Source organism: Pristiophorus japonicus, chromosome 11, assembly GCF_044704955.1.
Source record: "Pristiophorus japonicus isolate sPriJap1 chromosome 11, sPriJap1.hap1, whole genome shotgun sequence".
NCBI classification, from domain to species: domain Eukaryota; kingdom Metazoa; phylum Chordata; class Chondrichthyes; family Pristiophoridae; genus Pristiophorus; species Pristiophorus japonicus.
The window spans coordinates 122393029-122408159 of record NC_091987.1 but is presented as its reverse complement, the minus strand read 5'-3'; the positions used below and the strand labels follow the sequence as shown (position 1 = coordinate 122408159).

General features: G+C 45.3%; 1 protein-coding gene across 2 annotated transcripts in view; it reads right to left on the bottom strand.

Moving 5' to 3' along the window:
• The window catches only part of sh3kbp1 (SH3-domain kinase binding protein 1), a 380309-nt gene that overhangs the window by 60993 nt on the left and 304185 nt on the right, over positions 1-15131 (bottom strand). For both annotated transcript variants that reach the window (XM_070893971.1, XM_070893970.1), the window contains 2 exons: positions 8270-8371; positions 5951-6002 (listed from right to left, as the gene is read on the bottom strand). In XM_070893971.1, the coding sequence (XP_070750072.1) occupies positions 5951-6002; positions 8270-8371 (154 nt within the window). The remainder of the gene's footprint in view (positions 1-5950; positions 6003-8269; positions 8372-15131) is intronic.

The following is a 15131-nucleotide window of genomic DNA, read 5'->3' as shown; positions in this document are numbered from 1 at the left end:
AGACCACCCCAACCTCTGTCGTCGAGCTACAGTACACGGACGATGCCTGCGTCTGCACACACACAGAGGCTGAACTCCAGGACATAGTCGACGTATTTATTGAGGGGTACGAAAGCATGGGCCTTACGCTAAACATCAGTAAGACAAAGGTCCTCCACCAGCCTGCCCTCGCCGCACAGCACTGCCCCCCCAGTCATCAAGATCCACGGTGCGGCCCTGGACACCGTGGACCATTTTCCATATCTCAGGAGCCTCCTATCAACAAGAGCAGGCATTTACAACGAGATCTAACACCGCCTCCAGTGAGCCAGTGCAGCCTTCGGCCGCCTGAGGAAAAGAGTGTTTGAAGACCAGGCCCTCAAAACTGTCACCAAGCTCATGGTCTACAGGGCTGTAGTAATACCCGCCCTCCTGTATGGCTCAGAGACATGGACCATGTACAGTAGACACCTCAAATCGCTGGAGGAATACCACCAACGATGTCTCCACAAGATCCTACAAATCCCCTGGGAGGACAGACGCACCAACGTTAGCGTCCTCGACTAGGCCAACATCCCCAGCATTGAAGCACTGACCACACTTGATCAGCTCCGTTGGGCAGGTCACATAGTTCGCATGCCAGATACGAGACTCCCAAAGCAAGCGCTCTACTCAGAACTTCTTCACGGCAACCGAGCCAAAGGTGGGTAGAAGAAACGTTACAAGGCCACCCTCAAAGCCTCCCTGATAAAGTGCAACATCCCCACCGACACCTGGGAATTCCTGGCCGAAGACCGCCCTAAATGGAGGAAGTGCATCCGGGAGGGCGCTGAGCTCCTCGAGTCTCATCGCCGAGAGCATGCAGAAATCAAGCGCAGGCTGCGGAAAGAGCATGCGGCAAACCAGTCCCACCCACCCCTTCCCTCAACGACTATCTGTCCCACCTGTGACAGAGACTGTGGCCCTCGTATTGGACTGTACAGCCACTTAAGAACTCATGTTAAGAGTGGAAGCAAGTCTTCCTCGATTCCGAGGGACTGCCTATGATGAATACGATGACTGTTGACCTCCCGTGGTTTGGAAAATTCTCTTTCAGCACTGGTCAGGTCCCGAGGGTGCTGGACCAGAGGTCCAACCTGTATTGATTAAGGAGAATATTATAACAACTTGTATTTATATAGTGCCTTTAACGTAGTAAAACATCCCAAGGTGCTTCACAGGAGTGTTATAAGACAAAGAAAATAAATTTGACCGAGCCACATAAGAAGAAATTACAGCAGCTCAACAAAAGCTTGGTCAAATCATTGAAGGTGGCAGGGTAGGTAGAGAAAACGGTTAAAAAAAGCATGCGTGATCCTGGACTTCATAAATAGAGGCATAGAGTACAAAAGCAAGGAAGTTATGAAGAATCTTTTCAAACAATGGTTCGACCTCAACTGGAATATTGTATCCAATTCTAGGCACTGGACTTTAGGAAGCATGTGAAGGCCTTAGAGAGGGCGCAGAAAAGATTTACGGTAATGGTTCCAGGGATGAGGGACTTCAGTTACGTGGATAGACTGAAGAAGCTGAGGTTGTTCTCCTTGGAACAGGGAAGGTTGAGAGGAGATATGATAGAGGTGTTCAAAATTATGATGTGTCTAGACAGAGTAGATAGAGAGAAACTGTTCCCATTGGCGGAATGGTTGAGAACCAGAGGACACAGATTTAAGGTGATTGGCCAAAGAACCAAAGGCGCTATGAGGAAAAACTTTTTACACAGTGAGTGGTTATGAGCTGGAATGCATTGCCTGAAAGAGTGATGGAGGCAGACTCAATCGTGGCTTCCAGGATAAGTACCTGAAGGAAAAAAATTTGCAGGGCTATGACGAAAGGGCGGGGGAGTGAGACTGGCTGAAGTGCTCTTTCAGAGAGCCGCCACGGGCTCGACGGGCCGAATGGCCTCCTGTGTTGTAACATTCTAGGCCAGAAATATAAAATAGCCTTGAAACTAAGGGCCTTAGATTATATCAGCATACAAGGGCCGGAATTTTACGTTTGGACCTGCCAGGAGTGGAGGTGGGGGATTTGGGGGCTGGTTGAGCACAGGAAACCTGGAAGTTCGGGTTAGCTGTAGCGTTTTCTCTGCAGCGTGTGTGTGGCGTCGCAGACAGGTTCCCCACCTGGAAGTCGGCCTGATTGACAGGCTTGCTTCCATTCGGTCGGAGAACACTAGAGAAGAGGCCACAGCCCTAGGTGGGTCCAATCCATGATGGGGGGGGCATGGCAGGGCGGATGGGCAGATGGTCGGAGAGTTTGGGAGGCCGTGAGGATGCTGTCCTGTTCCTCCCGGTCCACAATGTTTGCTCCCCCATGATGTATCTGCCTCTCTGCACTGCTGGGATTCCCGAGGTCCAAGAACCCCAGACGGTCACAGTTAAACCTGCACAGCAGGTTAAGTCCGAGGTTCCAGCCTCATTATAATAGTTAAAGCGGAAGTGGGCAGGTTGGAGATGTGATTCAGGTTTTTAAACACTTTAGCATTCCACCTTACCCCAACCCACCCATTTTTAGTGATTAAAATTCCCCACATATATGTCAGCTGAACCTTTAATTTCTTCAGCGGTATCTTGTGGAATAATATTCAAAGTGCAAAGTTCTTAGGACAAGTTAAAAATTATATCACTATAAGGTAATACAAGGTTTTTTTGGCATGTTTTTTTATCGGTTACTAAAGCGTCCAAGCTTTTCTTTTAAACTGTTTTTCAATAGAAATCACTGATTAGCCACAGGTGTGGCTACGCCAGTACCGCTTTAGCCACATGCACTAATTTTTGTAAAAAAACCCTTAGACACACTCGCACAATACAGGTAAATGTATTTCATGTGTGTATATTTATTAACAAACATCTAACACCAATCAGTAACCGAGGAAGTAAGGCACTCACAACGATCAAAAAACACACTCACTCTGCTTTTTTTCCTTACCATTTTACCGACAAAAAAGGTTAAAGTTCACGTGTACAAGCTGTGCGAATATGAATATTGAGATCATATGCCTAACGGTGTCTATTTCTCATTGATTATTTACTGATCAGAAAAGCAATTAGCCACATCTGGATTCCCAATTTGCCACATGTATTGGACAATCCTGCTTTAGGCTGCGTAGATGCATATCAGTTTCACTGGTAACATAGGGACCAAGTTTCGGCCTGAGTTGCTCATGTTTTTTTGGAGCAACTGGTTTAAAATGGAGTATCTTAGAAATTCGAATTCTCGGCATTTAGTTTGCTCCAGTTCTAGTCAGTTAGAACAGTTTCACTTTGGAACAGAAGTTTTTTTCAAAAGGGGGCGCGTCCGGCCACTTACGCCTGTTTTCAAAGTTTAGGCAGTGAAAACTTACTCCAAACTAACTTAGAATGGAGTAAGTGAAGATTTTTGTACGCTCGAAAAAACCTTGTCTACACTTTAGAAAATCAGGCGTAGGTTACAAATTAGGCGTAGGGAATTGGGGGGGGGTGGGGGGTTTAAAGGGAAGTTTACAAACATTAAACACTTCAGTTTTACAAATAAAGAGCCATCATTAATAATAAATGATAAATACATCAATAAATCAACCAATAAATCAATCAAAAAAAATTAATAAAAAATAAAAAAAAATTTAAAAATCAATAAATAAAACATTTTCTACTTACCGACTGCAGCACCGGGAGTCCTCCAACAGCGTGCTGGGATGGCCCCCTCAGTGTGTCTCTGTCAGTGTCTCTATCTCTCTGTCTGTCTGTGTGTCTCTCACTCTCTGTCTGTCAGTGTCTGTGTTTCTGACAGCGAGGGGAGGGGGAGAAGGGGAGTGGGAGGGGGAGGGGGAGAAGGGGGGTGAGGGGGTTGGGGGGAGGAGGGGGTTGGGGGGGAGGAGGAGAGGAGGGGCGAGGAGAAGGGGGAGGAGAAGGCGGGGAGAGGGGAAGAAGGGAGAGAGGATGGAGGGGGAGAAGGGAGAGAGAATGGAGGGAGGGAAGGAGGGAGGGAAGGAGGGAGGGAAGGAGGGAGGGAAGGAGGGAGGGAAGGGGAGGGGAGGGAGGAAAGGAGGGAGGGAAGGAGGGAGGGAAGGAGGGAGGGAAGGAGGGAGGGAAGGAGAGAGGAGGGAGGGAGGGAAGGAGAGAAGAGGGAGGGAGGGAGGGAGGAGAAGGGAGGGAGGGAGGGAGGAGAGGAGAGGAGGGAGGGAGGAGGGAGGGAAGGAGAGAGGAGGGAGGGAGGAAGGGAGGGAAGGAGAGAGGAAAGGAGAGAGGAAGAGAGGAGGGAGGGAGAGAGGAGGGAGGGAAGGAGAGAGGAGGGAGGGAAGGGGAGGGGAGGGAGGAAAGGAGGGAGGGAAGGAGGGAGGGAAGGAGGGAGGGAAGGAGGGAGGGAAGGAGGGAGGGAAGGAGAGAGGAGGGAGGGAGGGAAGGAGAGAAGAGGGAGGGAGGGAGGGAGGAGAAGGGAGGGAGGGAGGGAGGAGAGGAGAGGAGGGAGGGAGGAGGGAGGGAAGGAGAGAGGAGGGAGGGAGGAAGGGAGGGAAGGAGAGAGGAAAGGAGAAAGGAAGAGAGGAGGGAGGGAGAGAGGAGGGAGGGAAGGAGAGAGGAGGGAGGGAAGGAGAGAGGAGGGAGGGAAGGAGAGAGGAGTGAGGGAAGGAGAGAGGAGGGAGGGAAGGAGGGAGGGAAGGAGAGAAGGAGAGAGGTTGGGAGGGAAGGAGAGAGGAGGGAGGGGGGGGGGGGGGGAGAAGGAAGGAAGAGAAGGAGGCTGAACGACCGGGCCCAATACTTCGGGGGGGGGGGGGAAGAGAAAGAGAGACAGAGTCGCGGAGGTCTGGGGGGGGGGGGCGGGAGAGTCGCGGAGGTCCAGGGGGGGGGGGGGGGAGCAGAGGTCGAGTTGCCGAGGGGGGGGGGGGGGGAAGCGGGGTCAGGTGGGAGGAGCCTTATCCACACAGCCCCAGTGAGGCCATTCGGCCAGGGCTAGAGGCTGCGTACTTCGGGCCCCTCCCACAGTTTTGGGCGCCTGGAGCTACTGCACATGCGCGGCCACTGTAGCGCGCATGTGCAGAGGTCCCGGCACTGTTTTCAGCGCAGGGACCTGGCTCCGCCCCCCACAGCTCGTGGTGCGCCGCGCCCAACACCAGAGGTCCTGCAGGGACCTGGAGAATAGGCAAGTTTTTTTTAGGCGCACTTTGTGGCGCGAAAAACGGGCGTCCAGGTCCGGGCTGCGCCGTTTTAGGCGCGGCGTGAAACTTGGGCCCATTGTTTCAATCCATGTTCCTATTAATTTAAAAACAAGATACTGCGGATGCTGGAAATCTGAAATTCTAACGAAAGGTCATCGACCTGAAATGTTAACTTTGTTTCTCTCTCCACAGATGCTGCCTGACCTGCTGAGTATTTCCAGCGTTTTCTGTTCTTACCTCCTATTAATTTACATGTTCTTCAAGTTATTGATACTCATTTGGTGTTCTCCAGGCACACAAAATTCAAGCAGGAAAAAGCAGCAAATAAGAAATATAAGCACAAATAGGATTCAGTTGCCAGTGTTTAGGAGGCCACATAGACCAGGAGGTTAGATATCCCCGCTGTACACAGATGAAACTCAAAACACATAGATCAGTTTGGTAAAAATGTTAACCTTCAATCAACCTTTTTATTAATAAAAAATAATCTGTTAATTTGGAAATCTTTTGTATCAGAACCGATTTATTCAACTATTAAACAATTCATTCTACCAAAATTGGAATATATTTATGTAGAGTTTACTTTGAGGTAATTATAATTATATGCTGCTATTTTTAGGTGAAATTTAACGACGGATTGTCCAAATTTGATGGAATTACACTTTTAAAATACTGGGGAATTTTTGTGAATCAAAGCTTTGGTTTATTTTGATCAAGAATCTTGTACAATCGGAGCAAATGGTACATTGCATTTATCTGGACTTGACTGAATTGTAATAATTTATAACTAATAAACATTACCTGGCAATGGCTTGATGGCTGGAGCTGAAGGAGGCGGAGGCTTCTTCGGTCGCTAAGGATTAAAATAAGCAAGTTAATATTGATGGGCTCACATCCAGTTCAAAACTACAATACATGCTATATCCAAAAACCAGTAGATGACGAGTTGGTGGAACTGCAATGACCTAACACTGATGGTGACATCCTGACCAGACTAACTAGAATGTTAAAAAAAAACATAGATAGCACACAAATGTTCAATGCTCCTTCTGTACTAAGTGGTTTCAGTTGGGAGAAAAAACAATGCAGAATTCTGGAGCAAAGGATTCATCTTGTGCATTTTATGAACACAATACACAGATAATAACAATGCAAGTATGAAAGTGCTGAGTATGTAATTGGGGATTAGATTTAATGTTCCAGTTGCGTACAAATTATCCTCTTATACTAGGATATCGTCAGGTATAGGAATCCACACTTTCTTTAATTCACACAATGTGCCTTCAATGAATAGCTGAGCCAAGAAAGTCACATATTTGAATCATGGTTAACCGATCTTAGCCAGATATAACATGTTCAGTCTCTCCAACCTTGAGACAACCCGTGTGAAGGACGTACACTGTCCTTTCAGCTCTGGGAGTTGGATTTGAAGATGATAAAAATCTCCACTCTCTGCCTACTGCCAAATTAGATTAGATTAGGCAGCCTCAATCCAGTTCCAATCTACAGCATTTAACCACCCACAAATCAGCACAAACTGCTTCTAAACTCATCACTTACTCAGAGTGAGTGGTGTGAATTTTTTTTAAATTCCTAACGTGCTTTTGGACAGGGATATCAATTTTGGGGAATTGGGGACCTATAATGTGTCAAAACCAGCGAATGGGCCACATGTTAGCCAAAAATATGGCCATATGTCAAAAATTCAAACACCCCCACATACAAAAAAAAGTCACCCACACACTAGCCAGCCCTTCCCACACAAAAAACTAACACCTATTCCCTTTCCTCCTTCCCTTGTCCTCATAACCAAACCTGCCCCCCAACCCACCCCCACATAAACTTCAGCCTCAACTATTTAAACTTCCCAGGCCTAGAATTCTGGTAAAGATTGATTCGTGATTAGTCCAGAAAAGTTGCCATTTAATCCACTAATCAGGAAATAGCCTTTTCCAGTCCTCCAAGCCCAGGAACGTTAAAGGACTGCAGCAGATCCAAAGTTGAAATTGGCTTTGTGCCGCTCAAAGATTTGAAGAACACGTAAAGGATTCGGGCTGGGGCAAGGGCATTCCCAGATGATATTTGGCTGCAGGCTATGTGTTGTACAGCTCCGCTGTAATAGATGTTATTCTTTTGTTCTCCTCTCCCTCTGCCCCCTGCTCTCATGGGCACCAACTCTAATGGGTATAATTCCATGATTACTGGCAACCCTGGAGAACATTCCCAGCAGCAGAAATCCTTGCAGATCATGCCACAACAGCAACTGGTTTCTGTGCTTTTGTCAGCATCAGTTCTTGGCATCAAACACAGCTGTTGAATGGACGCTGGGCATCATATTTCCCTTTTCACATCCCATGATATAGTTCTCCGCCAGAGTAACTCCCATAGTCCATGAAAAACAGTGCAGCTACAATAATCCATCCCATTAGCTCTTTCTTGCATCCTTCTTGGTCAAATATACAACTTCCCTGGTGTATACATTCAGATACTACTTCCATTTCCTTGCTATTTATGAACACTTTCTTCAGTCCTCTTCTTCATGCTTTTCCTTAGATTTTGGACATCATCTTGCTATACAGAAAGCTGATTTTGAGCCCTCATTCTTTTGTTCTTCTAGCACCTAGCTTCTTAGTCACCAAAGTCAGCAGCGAGCACATACCAGCTCACATAGCTCGATTGTTATGCAAGTATTCTAGGTCCTGGCCAACCGTTAAAATATACCACAGAATATTAAAAATAGTGCAACGATTAGCTATTCTTAACCATGCGCAGGAAAAAATTATATTCAGATGAATTAAAATAACAAATTAGTTAGAGACTTTATTATAATGGTATTTCTGCTCCTCCCCCGGAAGCCCTCGTCTCAAGAGCTGGTTATATTTAAGGCTCAATTTCTCGCCAAGAAAATAACACTTCCAAGTATAGTCCCAGCTTACAGAAGAGAACAGATGGTGCTGTACACAGCAGTAATTAATTCAACATGTTATGGTCTTTTGGGTATAAATTTAGTTGTACATTTTTGAAAGCCTACTCTGACTCCTTTAAAAAGCAGTTCCTTAAAAGGAACAGTTGCCATTGCTGTACAAGTCCAAAGTTACAAGATCACGGAAAGCCACTTACCTCTTTTTCAAAGTCAGGTGGCAAAAGTTTGACAAAATTATCTGGAAAAACTCCACGTTTACCATTGATTTCTCCTTCCCACCATCCGGCATCTGCACATTCCTATGGAAAAGAAATGAAGAATTGGAATTAGCTCTAGAGATTCTCCTGCCATCCTTTACTTCAATATATGGTTCCCAAGACTCCCGGAATGACTGGGAGTTTCCTGGAAATGGAGACACCTCTCTTGAGTGCTTCATCCAGCAGACTGGGAGATCAACGATTTAAATTTCCTACTGCAGTGCCCACAAATCAAAACTAGAGTCCAAGGAGATAGGGAGAGAGATCAGGCCCATTAAAAGTGACATTGACTGGGGAGCCTGACCGTACCTTGTGCTGTGCAGGGAGGATATCAGGACATTACCCCTATTACTACCAGTTGCATATAGACTGTCAGTGAATAATTGTATTACTGTTGGTTATGAGGGAAATCTAAATGTTACTACTATTACAATTAATTATCAGTGCAATTTCAGTGATTTACTATTAGTTACTGGTGGAATCAAAAGTTCCTCTCACCTCTGGTTTCTCCTCTGTGAATCACTCCCCCACCTTCAGATTCCCCTCTTCCCCACCCTCTGTTTACCTTCTTTGCCTACTACATAAGTCTTTGAACTTGAAGCATAATATACTCAACTATAGGGGACCCAACCATTAGAAGGTAAATGCAGTGACATTTGTAGAAATCAGAATCAAATGTCATGTGATCAGGCATCACATACGGTCAGAACGTCATGTGATCAAACCTCCACAAATGCTTCCAACCAAGATTGACAACCCAACTACAACAGGACCTATACTTGTGAGGAAATGCAAATTTAATACATTCAATCAGCCTTCCCATGGCAGAGCCACTAATGTTTGTCCTCTCAACTGTACAGTGTGTGATAATTACTGATTGAAAATTAGGGCCATTAATTAATCGCATTTAACATCTGCAATTAACACATTCATATTTTTGGAGAATAATATTTGTTAACACACATTAATCGCAGAAATAACACGGAGTTGCCTAGGTAGGAATTTTAAGTTAATAAAAATTTTTATTACAATCAATCATTGGCTTGATGCAGTCATTCATTGATCTCCTCGGCCCATCACACTTGGAGCAACTTGCAACCTTCAATACACCTCACAATTCCTCACCATAAGCTGCTGCTCACGTGCAAAACTCACCTCCTTCTGTGCATCAGCGGCCATTATATCCTTCGCGCATATGCAATTAAAACCCAAGATTAATTGAGATTAAAATATTTTATTGACGATTTGTTTTTAAAAATCGCTAGACAGCCTTAGAATAAATACATTTATACTGACACACTTGTTTATAATAGTTATTTAAAATACTGCAGATGCTGGAAATCTGAAATAAAAACAGAAAATGCTGGAAATACTCAGCAGGCCAGGAGAGAAGCATATGTGGAGAGAGAAACAGTGTTAATGTTTCAGGTCGATTACCTTTCGACAGAACTGGAAAAGGTTACAGGTGTAACAGGTTTTAAGCAAGTACAGAGGCAAAAAAAGGGGGCAGGGGAAGAAAGAACAAAAGGGAAGGTCTGTGATAGGGTGAAAGGCAGAAGAGATTATATGACTAAAAAGAGATACAGGTGCAAGGCAAAAGGAGATGGTAATGGGGCATGTGTAGGAGGCTGAGGACAGAGCCCAAGCATGATCCGGAACTTTCGGTCGCCTGTCATTCTAATTCTCCAGACCACTCCCACTCTGACCTCTCTGCCCTTGGCCTCCTACACTGTTCCCAATTAAGCTCAAAATAAGCTCGAGGAACAGCCCCTCATCTCTCTATTAGGCCTTCCGGACTCAACATTGAGTTCAACAATTAAAGATCATAACCTCTACCCCCACTTTTTTCAAACAGCTGCTGTTGCTAATGATTCTGATATTCCCATTTACACCTCCTCGTGACTCATCGACTTCTTTGGAAAACAAAACAGGGCGGAGTGTAAAAAGAGCTGTTGATTCGCTACCACCAAAGACCAATTTCACCCCCATTGTGTAAGCCGCAGGTCGCCCTGGTGGGGGATGGATTGTAGAGATTCTCGAACAACATCCCGTTCTGACTGTAATGTATTTGCTTCCTGGGTTCTATTAAGAACTAGTTGGTTTATTAACACAATGTTTAACAATCACACTACACATTATCAGTTCATCTAGCACCCATAAATTTATAAATTAACTGGGAACTTTGCCAATCAAAGTAAAATTCTGTTCCCAGAGGTGATGATTCACTCCAGTCCCTCCGGTGCCCACTTCTCTCGGAAGGCGGCGAGCGTATCAGTGGACACCGCGTGCTCCATCTCCAGGGACACCCTGGCGCGAACTTAGCCGCAGAAAAGAAGCAGGCAGTCGGGCTGAACGACCGCCTCGACTGCCACTGTCTGAACTGGTTAATGGCCACCTTGGCCAGGCGCAAGAGCAGTCCTACAAGGAGACTTTCCGACCTGCCCGCTCCCCTCTGCACCGAGTGCCCAGGAGCGTGGGATTGAAGTGCAGCCAAAAATCGAGGTGCAGCCCCTTTAAATAATGGAAGAGGGGCTGCAACCTCACACACTGTACATATACATGGAACACGGACTCCTCCAGACTGCAGAAATTGCAGGCGCCTGGAAGTCCGTGAACTGACTTAAAAACTTGTTGCACGGGCCAAGTCCCCAATAAATAAAGGGAGGACTCCCACATAGAGAGCACTTAATTGAGGACCCTCGCCTCCTTCGGACGGCAAGATAGTGCGCCATGGCGTGTCCGGATGGCAGACGAGGATGACAAAATGGAGGGTGTGCAAGAGCAGCCCGTACAGGAATCACCTCTGCGCCGAACTGAAAGGCACGGAGGGGATTTCCCAGATGCAATTCAAGTTGTGAGGCACCGGCTCCCAAGGGAGGTTTCGGGGTTTGGCGCCGATGAGGAATTCCTTCCGGATGGGGGTCAGTTCGGATGGGTTCACCCCACGACAACAGCTCTACAACTATTTTTGTAGAAAACAATCAAGTGCCCCCTGAGTAAAGGTGGGGGGGGAGGTGTCACATTCCAAAACCTTTTCAGGTGCCCCTCTTTTTTTTCCTGAGGGCACCAAAACACAAATTATACAAGTGCCTCCTGGCTAAAAGGGCACTAAAACCGACAAACAACAGCTCTACAACTATGAGCATACTCACAGGTGCATGCACAGGTGATGAAAGGTCATTGACCTGAAATGTTAACATTGATGCTCTCTCCTCAGATACTGCCTGACCTCATAGAAACATATAAAATTCTGATGGGACTGGACAGGAAGATGCAGGAAGAATGTTCCCGATGTTGGGGAAGTCCAGAACCAGGGGACATAGTCTAAGGATAAGGGGTAAGCCATTTAGGACCGAGATGAGGAGAAACTTCTTCAGAGAGTTGTTAACCTGTGGAATTCCCTACCGCAGGCAGAGAGTTGTTGATGCCAGTTCATTGGATATATTTAAGAGGGAGTTAGATATGGTCCTTACGGCTAAAGAGATCAAGGGGTATGGAGAGAAAGCAGGAAAGGGGTACTGAGGTGAACAATCAGCCATGATCTTATTGAATGGCGGTGCAGGCTCGAAGTGTCAAATGGTCTACTCCTGCACCTATTTTCTATGTTTCTATGACCTGCTGAGTGCTTCTGGCATTTTCTGTTTTTATTTCCTCTACCTTGCACATCAGTAAGTTTTTTTTCAACGTATCTATCTAGTGAAACCAAATGCTAAATTAGATTCAAATGAACCTACAGCAGTTAGTGGATTTATTAGCAGTTGTTGTGCTGGGATACTGTTTTCCTACAGCTACTCTTAAATTATCATAAAAGTCTCAGCAAAAGGCTAAGCTTTTTACATGGACTGGAACCCAGAAGTGAAACTTACTAAAGAAAGTAAGCGATGCATCATCTTCAAAATCTATAAGCCTTCTAATTATTATTCAGGAAATACCACGGCATTCTTTGGAGACAGTTAAAACAAAAGCACACAAAGAGTCAATTATTTTGTCACAGTAACTACACAATAACCAACGCAGATTTTTTATGAAAGGGCTTTAATGCTTAAATGCTTTCAGGCTCTCTGTATTTAAATTACTGTTATAAAGTAAGCAGATTCTTAGATACATGTAGCTCCAAAAACTCTCACAGTAAAATTGCACTGCAATTGTTTGAAGTGAGAACAAATCTATTTGGATCATTTCATCAGTTGTAAGGAAATTTAGATTCAGATGCAGTCAGAGAAATCACTATTGAAATGTAACTTTTTGTTGCAAGGAATAGAAGAAATTGTGATTAAAATACACACACACACACCGCTGTGCACTAGTCGATATCTTGTGGCATTAAACATGGAAGATCAAACTCAATATAGTTTTCAGGTAAAGCAGAATTAAAGGGCGGAGGATAATAGTACTGGAATGTGCAGATGTACTAGATGTTTTAGAGTCATACATTCTGTCCTTATTTTTATATTTCTATTATAAATTCTTATGTCCCCATTTATAAAGGAACCTTAGCAACAGTTTCAAGCAGGAGAAGATCTTTGTCCATCTAACCCACCTATCCACAGTATTCCCTTGTGTATTACAGATTTGTCAGACGTGAGCTACCCTTCATAAATTCATGCTGACTCTCTGATCATCTGATACTTGTCTAAAGGCACAGTTACTCTATCCCTGATTATAGATTCCAGTAACTTTCCACAAGTGATGTTAAACTGACAGGTCTGTATTTCCTGGTTTCTTCCCTGGGGGGCTTTTTTCTTAAATAATGGCATTACATTTATAATTTTCTAACCCAAAGGCACAATTTCCAAGTCTAGAAAGCTTTTCATAACAGATAGTTCTGGAAAGAGACATTTTAATGTGAATGTTTATTTACCGCCTACACAAATGTTGAAAAGATTATGGACCAATTATTGATAACACAAGTTCAATTTTCGCTTCATATGAGATTTCATTTCATGTAACTGTACACTTTGGAATTCAGAACCTTTTTCCTCATAGATAGCTGTCTAATCAGTGGCCCTCATCAAAAAAGCTCACCTTGATCCTCAAAATCTTTTTAATGTATCAGAGTTCAAAATTATACTGTTAATCAGGCAAGGAGTTCTAATTGGATAGGATTGGATATAAACCAATCCCTTGGGGGATCGGTGCTTGTGGAAGGCATTACAATTTTCACAGAGGATAGAGACCGGATGACATCTGTGGCATCCTATGTCTACAACGATCACTCTGTGGTTTTCGTCAGAACTAAGAGTGGGAGACTTAAAAAGTGGTGAGCAGCCCTGGGAGCAGCATGGTGGTCCCGACCTGCGAGAGACCATCAGCGGCAAGTCGGGGCCATAAAAGGAGCAGCGTGGCGGCATACCACTGCAAGGTACAGCGCAAGCTGGTGTAGGATGGCGATGGCAGTGAAGAGGGCGACTGGATTGGATGTCATCAAGGTCCAGGTCGGTAATTGGAGTATGGGCAAGTACAGCAGGAGCAGCGAGGTCAGGGTGCAGGGTGGTGAGTGATCCTGGAGCGACGCTATCGGGGCCCAGGGCAGGCATGAGTTCGGGGCCCAGAAGAGACGTGTGCCCAGGGGCAGCATGGGCCAGCCCACACTAGGTCCATGCGGCAGAGCTGGTCTCCAGCCGTCTTGGTTAATCCTTGCCACTGGACCAAGCCCTAGCTCTGTCAAGCCTGTGTGGTGGCTGATGTGCAACGGCCACCACATGTTAAAAGAAATCCACGCACAGGCATCTTCCACTCAACATGTAGTTCGGGACCTGGAATATTAGGTCCTTCATTGAAACACCTGTGAACTCATCCCTTTTTGGCGTGTAAGCAAGTCATCCTCGATACGAGGGACCGCCAAGCTGATGATGATGATGACAATGTGATAAGTGCACGAGTACTTGCCATTATAAATGTGGACAGAAGAACTTATAAATCGAAAAACTGATAGGAAATGCATACAGAAGCAAGGTTTTTAAAGACATAAATCATTGCAAAAATACACAGATATATTATATATAATATGGCCCCCTGCTAGGTGTCATAAACTATGTTCAATAGGCAGCCCACCTGTTACAACCTGACCAACTCAAGCCTCCTAACCCTTGATCCCATTGGAACAAGGCCGCCAGGGGATATGGAGCAAAGGTGGGTAAATGGAGTTGAACTACAGGTCAGTCATGATCTAATTGAATGGCAGAACAGGCTTATGGGGTTGAATGCCCTACTCCTGTTCCTAATATTTCAATGAACTGGGCTGAGGTAACGCAAGCTCTTTCCACATTGAGGCCTTCAACACTGACAAAGAGGAGACACTTTCATCCCATTAGTCTGAGATGAGAGCAGTGGTGCCAATACATAGCACCACCAGTCCCATATGATGTTTGACTGGTACACCATACATTTAAAACATCACCCGTGGTCACTGATTAATTTATATCCAGAAATTATTTCTCAGGCATCACCGCTACTTTAAATGTATTCATTTTAAGCACCTTTATTCCCAAATCACACCAGCATGGAAACCAGAGAGATAATTTTAATCTGGTTATTTACTGAAATGAGAAATCTCGGCCTCCCCGGGTCCGTACGGAGCGTGTATGGACCCGGGAAGGCATCACAAAAACCGGTTTTCGGCGCACATTGCACATACGCCAAAAACCGGCTATTACGATCTATTAAATTCTGGCTTGACAGATCGTCCGTATCCCCTCAGCCATGACATTCGCATGGGCAAGACTGTGATATTTACCCATATCTTGCCCAGCGGATGTCCTGAAAACTCTTGCACCTAGTAAAAGCAGGCAGATAGCCTACT